Genomic DNA, 16,718 nt, shown 5'->3' with positions numbered 1-16,718 from the left:
GAAAAGCTTTAAATGTTGTGAAAGGAATGATCTAATCATTGTTCAGGAGGAAACTAAAGAAACAAAACAAAAAACAAATGCTTACATGACGTGAACAAGTTGACAGACGGTAATCTGAGAATTGAATTCCAAAGTTCAAGGCACAGGCAGACATAGATCCTTGAGAAAGTTTTGTGGATGCATAAAAGTCAGTAAGAGGCTTGGAATAAAGTTGTGGTGTAAGGAAGATCTGCCTCCTAATGATCCCTGGTGAACAGAGGAAGAACATGAGATCTTGCATGATTTTTTTTTTATTCGTTCACGGGATGTGGGCGTCGCTGGCAAGGCCGGCATTTATTGCCCATCCCTAATTGCCCTCGAGAAGGTGGTGGTGAGCCGCCTTCTTGAACCACTGCAGTCCGTGTGGTGACGGTTCTCCCACAGTGCTGTTAGGAAGGAAGTTCCAGGATTTTGACCCAGCGACAATGAAGGAACGGCGATATATTTCCAAGTCGGGATGGTGTGTGACTTGGAGGGGAACGTGCAGGTGGTGTTGTTCCCATGCGCCTGCTGCCCTTGTCCTTCTAGGTGGTAGAGGTCGCGGGTTTGGGAGGTGCTGTCGAAGAAGCCTTGGCGAGTTGCTGCAGTGCATCCTGTGGATGGTGCACACTGCAGCCACAGTGCGCCGGTGGTGAAGGGAGTGAATGTTTAGGGTGGTGGATGGGGTGCCAATCAAGCGGGCTGCTTTATCTTGGATGGTGTCGAGCTTCTTGAGTGTTGTTGGAGCTGCACTCATCCAGGCAAGTGGAGTATTCCATCACACTCCTGACTTGTGCCTTGTAGATGGTGGAAAGGCTTTGGGGAGTCAGGAGGTGAGTCACTCGCCGCAGAATACCCAGCCTCTGACCTGCTCTTGTAGCCACAGTATTTATGTGGCTGGTCCAGTTAAGTTTCTGGTCAATGGTGACCCCCAGGATGTTGATGGTGGGGGATTCGGCGATGGTAATGTCGTTGAATGTCAAGGGGAGGTGGTTAGACTCTCTCTTGTTGGAGATGGTCATTGCCTGGCACTTATCTGGCGCGAATGTTACTTGCCACTTATCAGCCCAAGCCTGGAAGTTGTCCAGGTCTTGCTGCATGCAGGCTCGGACTGCTTCATTATCTGAGGGGTTGCGAATGGAACTGAACACTGTGCAGTCATCAGCGAACATCCCCATTTCTGACCTTATGATGGAGGGAAGGTCATTGATGAAGCAGCTGAAGATGGTTGGGCCTAGGACACTGCCCTGAGGAACTCCTGCAGCAATGCCCTGGGGCTGAGATGCTTGGCCTCCAACAACCACTACCATCTTCCTTTGTGCTAGGTATGACTCCAGCCACTGCAGAGTTTTCCCCCTGATTCCCATTGACTTCAATTTTACTAGGGCTCCTTGGTGCCACACTCGGTCAAATGCTGCCTTGATGTCAAGGGCAGTCACTCTCACCTCACCTCTGGAATTCAGCTCTTTTGTCCATGTTTGGACCAAGGCTGTAATGAGGTCTGGAGCCGAGTGGTCCTGGCGGAACCCAAACTGAGCATCGGTGAGCAGGTTATTGGTGAGTAAGTGCCGCTTGATAGCACTGTCGACGACACCTTCCATCACTTTGCTGATGATTGAGAGTAGACTGATGGGGCGGTAATTGGCCGGATTGGATTTGTCCTGCTTTTTGTGGACAGGACATACCTGGGCAATTTTCCACATTGTCGGGTGGATGCCAGTGTTGTAGCTGTACTGGAACAGCTTGGCTAGAGGCGCAGCTAGTTCTGGAGCACAAGTCTTCAGCACTACAGCTGGGATGTTGTCAGGGCCCATAGCCTTTGCTGTATCCAGTGCACTCAGCCGTTTCTTGATATCACGTGGAGTGAATCGAATTGGCCGAAGACTGGCTTCCGTGATGGTGGGGATATCGGGAGGAGGCTGAGATGGATTATCCACTCGGCACTTCTGGCTGAAGATGGTTGCAAATGCTTCAGCCTTGTCTTTTGCACTCACGTGCTGGACTCCGCCATCATTGAGAATGGGGATGTTTGCAGAGCCTCCTCCTCCAGTTAGTTGTTTAATTGTCCACCACCATTCACGACTGGATGTGGCAGGACTGCAGAGCTTTGATCTGATCCGTTGGTTGTGGAATCGCTTAGCTCTGTCTATAGCATGTTGCTTCCGCTGTTTAGCATGCATGTAGTCCTGAGTTGTAGCTTCACCAGGTTGGCACCTCATTTTTAGGTACGCCTGGTGCTGCTCCTGGCATGCTCTTCTACACTCCTCATTGAACCAGGGTTGATCCCCTGGCTTGTTGGTAATGGTAGAGTGAGGAATATGCCGGGCCATGAGGTTTCAGATTGTGCTGGAATACAATTCTGCTGCTGCTGATGGCCCACAGCGCCTCATGGATGCCCAGTTTTGAGCTGCTAGATCTGTTCTGAATCTATCCCATTTAGCACGGTGGTAGTGCCACACAACACGTCGGATGGTGTCCTCAGTGCGAAGACGGGATTTCATCTCCACGAGGACTGTGCGGTGGTCACTCCTACCAATACTGTCATGGACAGATGCATTTGCGACAGGTAGATTGGTGAGGACGAGGTCAAGTAAGTTTTTCCCTCGTGTTGGTTCGCTCACCACCTGCCGCAGGCCCAGTCTAGCAGCTATGTCCTTCAGGACTCGGCCAGCTCGGTCAGTAGTGGTGCTACCGAGCCACTCTTGGTGATGGACATTGAAGTCCCCCACCCAGAGTACATTTTGTGCCCTTGCTACCCTCAGTGCTTCCTCCAAGTGGTGTTCAACATGGAGGAGGACTGATTCATCAGCTGAGGGAGGACAGTAGGTGGTAATCAGCAGGAGGTTTCCTTGCCCATGTTTGACCTGATGCCATGAGATTTCATGGGGTCCAGAGTCAATGTTGAGGACTCCCAGGGCCACTTGGATTTCACCCAAGAAAAGGAGAAATATATATGAGGACTGACAGAGAAAGACAGAGTAAGAGGTCAGATGATGGTATGGGAACTGGACAGAAGAGACTGAAAAGGCAACATCTGGTGACTTGAACATGATCTTCAGTATTTGTAGGAAGAAACCAGCATACAACAGCGCAAGCTGTGCATCACTGAAGGCTAATGATAGTTGTGTGTTTATACAAGAGAAGCACAAAAAGAAATAGAATGAAGACTTGCTAAATGTACGGAACAGGCTAACTCCTGAATATTCATCAATATTTGCTCGTAAAGAAAGAAATGCCCTGGGCTTGAAAATTAGTCCCATCACACTGGAAGCAGTTGTAAAGGGCCTACAACAATTCAAGGAGGAGAAAGCTGCTGGAGCAACGCGAAGAAATAGCAGGACACATGCCAAAAGATAGCAAAGCGGGACGTTATCATGATGGATGCACAAGTTATGCTTGTGTGTGGAACTCACAAACAATAACTGTGAAACTATCAAAGTGTGAAGAGACCGATAAGTGTGCGCAGTGGAGAGGTGCGACCCTTTTTTATCAGTCTTGGGAAATGTTCAGCACTGTTCTACGCCAGAGACCCAAAGCACTACTGGATCCAATTCAGAATAAAGACGAAGCTTCAGAAAAATGCAGGTTTCTTCCCCAGAGATCTTATAATGACCAGATCTTCTTCATGGGAAGAATAATAGTTCAGAAATGTCAGAAGCCACTAAATTTTAATCCACTCTGCAAAAGCCTTTGACAGCATTTAATGGGTCTTTCTGGACGATCTTATAAGCCTTTAACACTCCAAAAATAATCAAGAACCTCTACAAAAATAACAAGTTAGGACAGAGGCTGCAAACACAATGGTTTAAAACAATGGGAATTAGATAAGGCTGCACACCCTTTGCTACTGGAATTGATTGGATTCTAAGGGATAAAAGGCTAAGATGGCTAAAGACCATTAGACCTGTAAATTTGGATTTTGCTGACAACATTGTCCAACAATAAGGAACTATTGGAAACTTAGAGTTTCCCAGAAGGCTCTTCAGAAGCTAGCAACATCTCGCCGTTATCAATAGGGTAGCATCATGGTTATGTTACTGGACTAGTAATCCAGAGGCCTGGACTAATATTCCAGAGCCATGAGTTCAAATCCCGCCACGGCAGCTGGGGAATTTAAATTCAATTAATTAAATAAAAATCTGGAATTAAAAAAAACTAGTATCAGTTATGGTGATCATGAAACTACCGGATTGTCGTAAAAACCCATCTGGTTCACTAATGTCCTTTAGGGATGATGTGGAGATGCCGGTGATGGACTGGGGTTGACAATTGTAAACAATTTTACAACACCAAGTTATAGTCCAGCAATTTTATTTTAAATTCACAAGCTTTCGGAGGCTTCCTCCTTCGTCAGGTGAACGATGTGAAAATGGGAAAGAAACCTGCCGTCCTTACCTGGTCTGGCTTATATGTGACTCCAGACCCACAGCAATGTGGCTGATTCTTAATCGCCCTCTGAAATGGCCTTGCAAGCCACTCAGTTGTTCAAGAAGGGCTGCAGATGAGCAGAGGGGTGGGGGCGGAGGATAACGCCCAACTTCGAGAAGAAAGATGGAAAAAAATGCAGGGTCTTTGTCACAACACATTTCTTTTTGGTAAGGTGACTAAACCATCCCATTCTTTTGATAAAGTAATTCACAGCAAGCAAAAAGAAATCATGAGAAAAAGTTTTCACCGTAGGCTATATTTGCCAACTACTCCAAATTAAAAATTAGATTATCAAGACATAACCTTTTCAGGTGGTAATCTCGCTCTTAGTTTGAAAAAGTGTTCCACACAGGTTCTTGGCAACTAACAATGTCCCTTGAACTTGTTCTGCACTCTGGGATTATGGAATCACTTACTTAGTGTAGTTCTCCAGTGAGTTCTCATTGTAGTATATGCAGATACCCAATAAAAGGGCACAGAGGCCTTGCACTAGCTGTTCCTCTTCTCCAAGGTTCTCAGATATCTGTGCAGTTAACTGGAGAATGTTGTCAAGGGCAATCTTAAAACCAGCGACTTGGAAATAAGGTGGTTGTGGAAGTAAAAGTGGTTGCAGAAATGAGCGTTTATTCAAGAACTGTTTCCCACAAGCAAATAGAGCAAATATAGTGTGAAAATTATATTTAGAATTCTATTTTCAGATAGACATTTTCATAATTACCATTTGTTTTTAATACACAGTGCAACATTTCTCTACTGAATGAAGACTGAAAAGCACGAGCAAAGTAAAGAGAAAAAATGCAATCAAACAAATAAGAACATCAAAACTAAAACTGAGAAATGCACATAACACAACAAAATGTCATTTGACTCTTTGAAACTCATCCCTGCCTCCCATATACAAGTACAACCTTGAAAAACCTAATGAGAAACAGTCAACACTTAGAGAGTGGTACGAGTATATCTACATTCAATGCACTGCTCAAGAGAACTGTCCTTTCTTTGCTGGTCCAGACTCATCTATACTTAACCTCAATGGAGGCAAACTAATACAGCTCAGCGATTAGCAAACAACACACAAAGGATACGAAGGGGACATTGGTCTGGTTGTGCAAAAAATGAGTCACAGCGATAGGACAATTGGTCATCCACGTGGACAGCAACATCAGCAGGCCAACCCGCGTCTGTACCTTGCTTCCCTGAATTTGAAAGGTAAAACGTTAGTAATTATATGGTTATATTTAGATTGCAAATTTTAACTGGAAGGCTTTGAGCTGTTAATTGGGTTTGGCGCGCAGTCTGCATCACAAGTGCTTGCAATAATATTGCAATATTTAGTGGTGCGCAATGAAGCAAAGCTGTGAAAACAAAAATATCATTGGTTGGATAAAATCTCAAGTGAATAATGAGTTCTAAATTGCACGCAACTGAAAGGAAGGAGATCTGTTGCAAGTTTGGATCTAGCCTTAGATATTCTCTGAGGTACAACTGCATTAGTCACTCCTCTAAGCATCTTAGATTTTAAGAGTGTGCTGATACAGCCCAATATCTAACTAAACGATAGTGTAACCCAGGGGTGCAATAGAAACTCTCGTAATCTGAATTGGAAACTCGTGTGTTTCATACTTACGCCTCTGCTATTGAATGTGGACCAAGAAAGCACTTGGAAAGATGACACCAGATACACGTCGTTAAGCTGCTTTATTTCACAGCAAGCGAGCATACCGAGCACCAGTTACATTCAGGCTAACTTTGTTCAATCTGTACAACTTGGCTTCACGCAACAATACAAACTAATGAACACCCTAACCTTCCCCATATCTGTGGATCATGTTGCTTGCAAAATCATTTGTAACTGTACTTCTGCATTCTAACCTCGAGTCTGGTGAAAGGTTTTTAAAGTTGCAAGGGCAGCCTATCAGTGAGTGTTTGTCCGTTTTTATTTCCATGCTCACATCCAGAGGGGCGGGACTATGTCAATAGGTTGAAACGGTTTACAATTACCGAGGCAGGCTAACAAATCGATCACTGTTTACAGTCTTTGAGGAAACAACTTCAACCCCTAGCCCATTATCACTTTAACCGCCTTGCATCTCAGTGCTTTTTATAAACCTGTATGAATACGCTTTGCTTTAAAACCCCAACATTTAAATATAACTCTCTTCCCAATCATGTCTATGGAAAAATGGCCCAAAAAGTCCTTAAATTCTGACAGTCTATTGCAATAAATAGGAACCAGAGAATCAAACTTTCATAGTGAAAGTAATGCTGATATTGTTGCTTTAAATGTCATCACTATCTGGTTAGAAAAAGGATAAGACTGGGCTTAGAAGACTGGCTTCTAGAACTACAGGGCATAGTCAAAGGATAAGGGGGCGATCATTTAAGACAGATGAGGAGGCATTTCTTCACGCAGAGTTGCGAATCTTTGGAATTCTCTACCCCAGAGGGCTGTGGCTGCTGAGTCGTTGAATATGTTCAAGGCTGAGATGAATAGATTTTTGGACTCTAGAGGAATCAAGGGATATGGGGATCGGGCGGGAAGGTGAAATTGAGGTCGAAGATCAGCCATGATCTTACTGAATTGGCAGAGCAGGCCCGAGTAGTATGGCCTACTTTTATTTCTTATGTTCTTAAACGGATATTCATAATACACCACTGAAGCACAGGCAGTGGTATATGCAAAAACATAAGGAATAGGAGCAGGAGTAGGCCATAAGGCCCCTCAAGCCTCCTCCATCATTCAATCAGATTATGGCTGATCATCGACCCCAACTCCACTTTCCCACCCGATTCCCACAAGTGCCTTCCTACAGACCTAATTTCACCAAACCACCTCATTCACACCACACGTTTGAAAGGGTCACTCAGTTTGGAGATTACTCAGTTACTCAAGCGCCTTGAGACATTTTACGAACATTAAAGGCACTATATAAATGCAAGTTTTTGTTGAGATGAAGCAAACGGATCACTGCAAGAGTCACCAACACCTGCACAGTGTGCAACACACAACGCCTACAAAAGGATCCAAACAGCAGCAGGAGCTGGAGCTGGGGAGAATCCTACTGGATGACTTCAAATGTGAAACCATTCATAAAAAACATTTTTTTTAAATTTGATTTATCACGAAGAAGCCTTAAAGTTTAAAAAATTAATTAGACATTTATCCCAATATACATTCTTTTGATTAAGAAAACTCATTCTAATGAGGCAACTCGAACTTCTACTGTTCCAAAATTGAGAGCCAGTCACAAAATTTAATAGCACTAAGAACAGATTACATCAAGGTCTTGAATTAACACTATTGCAATGAAAACTTTGAATTTGACCACAAAATTCAACTGTGGAAAGATTCTATATTTCAACACAAAGTAGACCACCAGCTCCAGGGACAAAGTATACTTTCTTACAAGTCTCAGGACCCAGAAGTACTAGACTACCACATACATTGAGCTGTTTTTAAATAAGATTTATTTAAATATGATATAATTGACAAACTCTCTCCCCTAATTTGGCCCAAATTACACAACTAAAATAGTTCAAAGGTGAAAAATTAGGAGCAACCTGAAAATCTAACTGGACTCCCAAATCATGATCAAACTTCTTGAACAAACTTCTTCCAACTCAGGCCCGTTTTCTCGTACATAGCGCCACAGTGAAAGACACCCGATTTTAAAAAAATGGAAACCAATCTTCTTTGGACCCTCTGCTACATGTTGGAGACGAGTGCAGACCAAATACTCCACTTTCACATTCCAGGCCTGCAGGCTTACTCTCCAAACTCACATTTGCTACGAGTCACTGGGATTACCCCGTGTTAGTTGGTGCAAGTGAAACTGGTCTGCATAGATTATAGCGTATTACAGATAAGAGCACAGGTAAATGCCACCTCCATGCTGTGAATTTAATACTTGCATGAACAAAAAAGTGCGTTCAAGTTTGCCAGAAAATCTGCACTATCTTTATCATGTGTCAATTTTAAGAAATAGCCTATTGTTCTTTTCTAAGCAATGGAACTTAGAAATGCCAGACAGAAATATCCCAAATGTCAAGATTCTGAAATAGTGGAGATTGCTTCTTTAACCAACTCAGGTTTATACAATCCACTCCTGGTGATTCAAACTCATTTCTGCGCTAAAACAAATTGAATTATTCAAAAATTTTAATCCAGCAATGTGAATAATGCAGGAAATTGGGAATTGAGAGAAAAAATTAAATCAGTTCATTTGAATTAAGCTACTTTGGATGGACTGTATTTGAAAGTACATTTCATTAACCATAAAGGGTAAGTTAATACTGTATCTGTACTCAAGTACTTGCAGATTTCTGAAGTAGTTACAAAAAGAGGTGTGTGCCTGAAATTATACTCTGTTTATGCTGCACAAGATGAACCCTTCATATCAACAGCTTCCATCTTTTTGGCATTTCAGGATGTTTCTGCAGCGACAACATTGGCAACATACATCGTAAGTTCAGCAAGCTAGCGCCGATCTCGCTGTCCATATTTTCCTGCATTTCTATTTGGAATACACTGCAGCGAGCATGGCGGTGAATCAGAAGCAGCGCAGCCATTTATTCCCAGCGATTCAAGAATGTACAAACAAGGCGGCTGCGTAAAGTCTTAAAACTGGCTTTTATGCGAAGCCAAAGGATGGCACTCATCAATTTGAAGCAGCAAAGTTTTGCAACATGGTGACCAACAATGGCAACTGCAAGCAGCAAGAAATCTGAGAATCACCACTCCTCAGAAGGACAAGATTGAACCGCAAGCAACACATACCCAAAACAGACATCCAGCCACCGAGGGTTACTGATACACAGCAAAACAAAGCCTTTTCAAAATGCTGCACACAAAGTCACAAGTATTTTACAAATACAACTGCATGCCCAGCCACAGGGAGGGGTGGGGGAAATATGCCAGTGTTCTTAAAATACCTGCGAAATTGGGCTCAGATTGGATATTCGTGCTGGGGAAATGTAACACTTTCCAGCTTTAACGCTACATATCTGTATCAAGTAATTCCACATCAGGTACATGATGTGTTACAGAGTGCTGTTCCCTCCACACTACCCAAACATGCGTCAATCTCAAGGTGAGGAACCTGAGCAACCCACTTCCATTCCCCACAACAGGCACTGAGTGAAACTGCCCAACGTGTACCAGATCATGGGCACTCTGTGCTGTTAATCGGAAATAGAAAAACACTGGTGTTTAGTAACAATCTACGGGAGTGTTTAAATTCAGATTGCACACACATATGCACCTTCAATGAACCAGCAATGCACAGTGAGGACAGAAGGAGAAAAGACTATTAACACGATGTTGGTTATGTTTTTTGATTGATGACTGCAATTTGACATTAGCAATCTACATCTAGTTTAATCTGAATGCATGTGAACTGGACACAGGGCTGTTGTATATTTAGATAATGGTGTGGGTTTTGTAAAGTTGTGCAGGAGCAGGGCTCCCCAATTGCTCAAATGGATCAGTGAGGTGTGTGTAGTGTTGACCCAGGCAGTCCAGGAAGTTTCCAGCATCATCCTATGTGCCAGACATGTATCTGTGAAGTGGGGGGAAGAGAGAATATCCAGGACCCATCATTCAACAAGTGAAATGTTTTAATGTGTTTTTGACAGCACTGAAAAAAACCAAATGATTTCTTATTGCACACTGCCCCCTTGGGGAAAGGAAGATCAGGGGCAACTCCAAGTCCTCTTTCCCACAATCTGTGCCAGCTCAAAAGTACAGAAAATTAAACTCCATGTAAACTCTCATGTTAAAGCTGAAACTACCTAAACATGAAAGACATACAAACCCAGGACAGCAGTTGAATCACTCAATGCAGTTAAAAGAAAATAGCTTAAATCAAGGCAAAAGAAAAGAACCCTGCTGCAGAAAGCAAACAGTCCCTGTGGCAAATAACTTACCCGCCTGTCGATCTTATCTCCCTGTAAATCATACAGCAAACAATGAGTCATATAAAAGATACTTAAAATAATCATTTTATTCAAGGATTTTTTAAATCTTACACCTAACATTTAATTGGAAAGATGTTTGAGGATCTATCCAGACAGAACTGTTTTTTAGTCCCGAGGGTCTTAAGACTTAAAAGATCGACTGACTGACTTCTCTCTCTCCACAGACGCTGCCTGACCTGCTGAGAATTTCCAGCTTTTCCTGTTTTTGTTTTTGGAATTTTTAAAAAATGTTTTCCTCTCCTCCTTTCAAACTTTATCTCTTTCTCCTGAGGACATCGACTCATGCTGCACATAGTTCCACAGACCTCAGTCACTGTAGCTCAGTCTTAATGACAAAAAATCATCCCTATTACTATCACTTTTCCATACTTGTGACACCAGATGACAAATTAGGAACTGTTCTGTGCTACACGCCTGTGCTCACTAAGGGGGAGGGAGAGGAGTACCTAGATAGCACTATCTTAAACAGGCAGTATAGAGTTAGAAAGGGACAGTCATGCCCAAAAAACCTGGACTCAAGGATAACAAAGTTAAAGGGATGTCACTCCATGTGACAGCTTATTTAACAATTAGGAAGCTGTTGACAAATTTTCAAATTAAAGGCTTCGAATTAAAAGCCACAGGAATCTAAGGTAGATCATGGGACCGGATCAGAAACTGGTTAAGAAAATGACCCACTTACCCACTTTTACATTATTGGGCAGTTTTTATGAGAAACACATCCACTGGCTTGTGTTAGTGTCGTATCAGTCAGCTTATACGGTGCAGAGTTATACTTAGTCATGAACATGGCTTTCTCAGTCTGGCTGCAGACCTTCCCAATGTCAGGGGAAGAACTACACAGGGCCACGTTGGTCTGGGTGGGACAGTTAGATCCCAAAAGGACAAGCCGTTGCCATGCAGTTTATATCAGCCACCACCTACACCTTGGGTTGGAGGTAACAAGTGTAAAACCCCATTTTTCAGAGCCCCATCCAAAAGGGTCTCCATTTTCTAACTCTGCCTTCTCCAGTAGCCCGACTGACTGGCGAAGGCAATGGACAGTGGCCTCCTCTAGATTTAAAAAAATCTTTAATTTAATAGAACTGATAGCATACAGGCAGGGCACAGATGCTGTGAGCCCAAAGGGAGAGATGTACCTGTGTATTTGTATTTGCAAGGACACAGGGGACCCCAAGTACCACCAGATTGGGAGATACAGGAAAAATCTCTGTTACAGTTGATTGAAAGAATGAACGCAAACCTCTAGGTTTATGTTGAATAGTATTGTTAACTACAGGGGACTCACATCAGCAGTCAGCGTTAAGATATAAAATAATTTGGACTGTCCAATCATTAAAGAAATTAATGATTGACAATTTTAATCTTAGCTAATCTTGATTTTAATCATATTTATTTCATACTATTACTGCATCCATTTTGTTCAAGTTTGTTTTATTATTGATGCTGTTATCATCCTAAAAGCCCAGCCCTGTTTTCCTATTTCTGGATTCATATTGTTGGTCCCTCTTTATAGTTTCACATTCATTTACCCAGAATCATAGATCAGGTTACCCAAAGTGTTTGCAAATAAAACATATGACATTATGCTGTGTGAAATAGATTCTAGGTGTATGTCGCTGTAAGGCTCTGTGCTCTTGAAATGATTGCTGGAGTCAATTCCAGGTAAGGCTACAGATGAGAACCCTGGGTTTATTTGATCTGACAGGGTTGGAGACGTCAGAACTGGTATTTTCTCAGAGTGTGGGGGTTGAAATGCACCTTTTAAGATAGCTTTGCATCTGTATGAATGAGACAGGTAGAGTTAAATACCCCAATTGTAAAAATCAGTGTTTAAAAACATTAAACCTCCCCACGTTTACACTTCGCTGGGAGCTGTTCAATTGTTGCGAGTTTGTTTTAAACTTACTCAGTCTGGAGAAAATAGACTCAAGTTGGGGAGAAAATCACATATTACAGTCAGCCAATCAGAGGTAAACTAAAGACATTTGGATAGAGTGGAATAAACGGAATTAAGTGTCCTCAGATTGTGACAAAAGTGCACTTCCTAAATTCCTGCTGTTTTGTCACTTTCTTGCCCCCATTTTTGCATCAACCTGTGCCATTATATTCTCTTGAATATTCCCCATTCAATTTCCCACTCTTGATGCTGCAATACAATTGGACAGTGTGGCCAGTGGGTGGCAGTTTGGAGCAAAGTTTCCAGTTGTTTCCCAGCTCCACTGATTTGAGGTTTTGTTTGTATTTCATATTTCACTCAACTAATTCCCTTTTCTTCCCCAATATTTTTTCTCACTTACTAATGTCCCCAGACTCCCATTTCCGTCTTCTCCTACTTGTGGGCTTCGAGGCACTTTTCCCTGTTATGCATAGAATTAATTTACGACAGATGGACAAACTAAACCTTATCCAGTTAAATAAACTGAGTCTGTGTACTGTTAGTGCAATAAATAGTGTGCCAAGCAATTTAACAGGCAATGTAAAGAGTATTTCAGAAATATCATTACTGGACAGGATGGTGACATCATTTCTAAATTGTTTTTAGCCGCAAAATAATTGATTTGGATGGAACGGTGAGCTGTGCTCGCTTCTGTGTTATCCTGCAAATAAGTCTGAAAATAAATAGGCTTTTCCAAGTCCTGCACAGAAAAATACAAGTTATGCTCCTTCCTTATTCATTTTTGTACCTTGAATACAATTGTTTCCTATACATTACGATCAATAATTTCAAATCTTACTCACCTTCAAGTATTAAACTCTACAGGTATCCACTCATTTGCCATTTAGCAAACCAAAGCAAACTATTTTCCCTCATCACTACATCACACTAATCAAAATCTTAAGAGGACTTTTTCCAGGAAAATGTAGAAACCTCCACCTCCGGGAGTTTTTGGATGCAAACAGCGGACTGTAAAGACCAAGGCTAAACAAAGCCTCCAATTAAAGAACAATCAGTTTTTCCCTTCTTGAAAATGGATTCTGTACCTAGCATTGCTAATTACAGTATGTTCAAAACAGAACAGAAGGCCATTACTTCTGAAACTGATTCGTAAATAGTACACTCTGCATAACTTGCATAGAATTTACAGCATAGAAACAGGCCATTCGGCCCAATAGGTCTATGCCGGCGTTTATGCTCCACACCCGACTCCTCCCAGCCTACTTCATCTCACCCTATCGCCATTTACTTTTGTTCCTTTCTCCCTCATGTACTTATCTAACTTCCCCATATTTGCATTTATGCTATTTGCCTCAACTTCTGTGATTAACACGTTAAAAAAACCTCCAAAAGAAATTCATGTGTTAATCGCACAAGTTAACTGCGATTAATTGACAGCCCTAAAAATAATGTAACATGTCTTAACAGGGATGGGTTATAAAGAAAGATTACAGACGATTAAGCTATTCATTCTAGAGACACAGCAATTAAGGGAAACTTTGCATTTATTGCAATATGTTAAAGGGAGCTCTCCTGTAGCACTGCTCACAGTAGTTTAGAGTGTGGTGCTCCGTGTATGTTACATATATTGAGCTGACGTTATCACTCGTTACTCAGAGATCTTGGGCTGAATTCAGATCCCACAGGTGAAAGGACAAAGCGTAAAGCCACTGCTACTCTCACCCCTGAAAGAAGTTTAACATTTTTGGTGTAAAAGTTTAATCCTTAAACTCTCCGCAGTTCCAGGGAAACAGCAATCTCCCTGGCTGAATGGCTTTGCAAGTTTTCAGTTTACACCCAGTGATGCCAAAATGGTACAAATGTACACAGTAACATTACTATGATGGACACAAGCTGCTTACAAGCTCCTCTAAAGCCTCACTTTACCAGCCACATGAAAATTGTTCACATTTTCAATATTTGGGGAGTTTTATAGCGATTCTAAAATAATTTTAAGTCTAAAGTTGACGACAGGCTGAACTCTAGCCCTACTCTCATCGCTAACTCGCTGAACTATCATTGTTCAATTAAACAAAGTGAAATCAGTGAGCAGCAGCATTATAATCAGGTGACTGTGAGCAATATATTCCACACCAAGTGACTCTCCTCCTCTCAAAGAAAGTGCCCCATTTGGAAGTTTCCTTCGGTTTATAGTTTCTTCAGCTTACCCCAATGGTCATGTGCCTCCTCATTTCCTGTTTTATTTTGGAAGAACAGAAAAATGCTTCAACTCCCCAAAAGCATTAATAAGACCAGAAACTTGTATGGAAATTGCAAAAAATCAACACGGTGGAAGTGAACACAGTGTAGCACCAACGTTCTGCTATACAGTGACTTTGCAATTTTCTAAAATGACGAATGCTGACACAGGCAGCTCAAACACAAACCTGGACTATGGCTCACGAGTCTGGAATTCAAAGTACGGTCAGTAACTTCCATAACCTCGTACCTGAGAGAGGATGTTGGTGCACTGTTGGAGCAGGGAGACCGGAGGATTCCCAAGGCTAGTTGCCAGCTGTACCCTGAGCAGCTGTTCCTTCTGGATGGAGTTATCCTGCAGAGCATGGGCGAGTGCCACAGCAGCACACCAATTCGAGAGTGAATCAGTGGAGAAGAGTCCCCCACACAGCAGCTGGCCAGCTGAGATGGAATTGGCTAAACCAATAAAACAAAAGGTCTCGTCAAATTTGAATAACGTACAAACCTTCACGGACTGCTGCTCGAGGCAAATAGAAATGGAACACTGCTATTTTTGTACATCTTTGGAGGGCAATGTATTTCTTAGTCTACTCTTCACTTTAATGACATATTTTGCCATGCAACATATCCAACAAAGCAGGATTCTATTGACTTCAAAGAGTCATTAGTGAGAATTCTCAGTTATAAAAGCAGAATGCACAAATAACTTCTAGTCTTCAATCCTCCATCTGTACTGGCTTTGTAGCTCTAACCTCAATTCTCAAAGGTTAATAAAACTCTACTGCCTGAGATACAATGTTGCCTTGCTGAACTACAAGACACATGCACTGCAATTGCTGAATTACAAGTATACAATGTTACCGCAAAAATAAAAACAGAATAACCTCTCTCACGCTATTGAGGCGGAGACTATAACATTTAAAAAGGAAATTGGGTAAGTATTTGAAAAGAAAAAATATAAAAGGATGCAGGGAAAATGCAGGGTAGTGGGATTAGAGTAGATAGCTCAAACTGAGCAGCTAGCATCATCAGCGCAATGGGCTGAATGACCTCCTCCTGTGCTGTAATTTACACAATTCTAAGAATTATAGATTTTTCACAGCACAAGAGACTGCTGTTCAGCCCAATGATCCTAATTCCCTGGTCTTGCCCCTTCTGAGCTTTTCTTTTTCAAATATTTATCCAGTTCCCTTTTAAATCAGATTATGGATTCTGTTTCCAGGTAGGGCATCCCATGTCCCAACAATCATCTGCCCAATAAAATTCTCGCCCAATAAAATTCTCGCCCAATAAAATTCTCGCCTAACCTCTCTCTTTGTTCTTTTGGTGATCAACTTAAGTTTACGCCCTCTAATTACCAACCAGTGGAAATAGTTTTTGCCCATTTATCTTAGCAAAACCCCTCAAAATTTTGAACACTTCTAAAGGATGTTCTATTAATTTGTGTTCTAATAAAAGAAGCCCCAGTTTCTCTGGTCTCTCCTCATAACTAAAGCCTCTGAACTCTAACTAAATCTCTTCTAAACCCTCCCCACGGCCCTGACATTCTTCCTAAAGTAGGACGGCCAAAACTGGACACAATATTCTAACTGCGGCCTAACCAATCATTTGCATAGGTTTAGTATCATCTCTGCCCCTTTTTATAAAACCTAGGATCCCATATAATATCTTTTAAAAAGGAAACTGCTTTAGCAACTTTGTCATCCCACTTCAAAGATTTGCATATCTGAACCTACATAGAAATTTCTCAGGTACTTTTGACATATCTTGGAAACTGGTTGCTGAAGAGGAAAGCTTACCATCAATAGTTGCTGGCAGAAGTGTGGCAACAATCTCTGCTTGTCCTTTCTGGTTTTTGTACAAGAAACACTGGAAACAGTACAGCACAGCACAACGCAGAACAAATGGCTGTCTTTCATTCACCATGGACATCAGGAGCACTACAATTGCAGGTCTGTGTTGGAAAAAGTTAATTTTTTTGGAAAACTTCAGAAAAAGGAGATTTTAAAATACAACTTTCAAAACAAGAACTATAAGCTGACATTCGACGGGAATGTGGTTGAGATTTAATAAACCAATATTGCATTAAGTTCAGAAAGCTGCTGTACTCAATAATACTCTGGGTCCTCACTGTTGGTTGTCTTTCTTTAGTGAGGGT

At 41.9% G+C, this 16,718-nt stretch overlaps 1 protein-coding gene across 4 annotated transcripts in view; it reads right to left on the bottom strand.

Moving 5' to 3' along the window:
* uso1 (USO1 vesicle transport factor) overlaps positions 1 to 16,718 on the bottom strand; it is an 85,491-nt gene that overhangs the window by 18,553 nt on the left and 50,220 nt on the right. For 2 of the 4 annotated variants that reach the window (XM_067994578.1, XM_067994589.1), the window contains 5 exons: positions 16,360 to 16,514; positions 14,811 to 15,016; positions 10,372 to 10,392; positions 5,532 to 5,642; positions 4,863 to 4,981 (listed from right to left, as the gene is read on the bottom strand). In XM_067994578.1, coding sequence (XP_067850679.1) covers positions 4,863 to 4,981; positions 5,532 to 5,642; positions 10,372 to 10,392; positions 14,811 to 15,016; positions 16,360 to 16,514 — 612 coding nt within the window. The remainder of the gene's footprint in view (positions 1 to 4,862; positions 4,982 to 5,531; positions 5,643 to 10,371; positions 10,393 to 14,810; positions 15,017 to 16,359; positions 16,515 to 16,718) is intronic. The other 2 variants (XM_067994595.1, XM_067994603.1) reach the window with 1 other exon arrangement.

This window comes from Heptranchias perlo, chromosome 1 (genome assembly GCF_035084215.1).
Source record: "Heptranchias perlo isolate sHepPer1 chromosome 1, sHepPer1.hap1, whole genome shotgun sequence".
In the NCBI taxonomy this organism is placed as follows: domain Eukaryota; kingdom Metazoa; phylum Chordata; class Chondrichthyes; order Hexanchiformes; family Hexanchidae; genus Heptranchias; species Heptranchias perlo.
The sequence above is the reverse complement of the archived record's forward strand: the minus strand, read 5'-3'. Positions and strand labels throughout refer to the sequence as shown.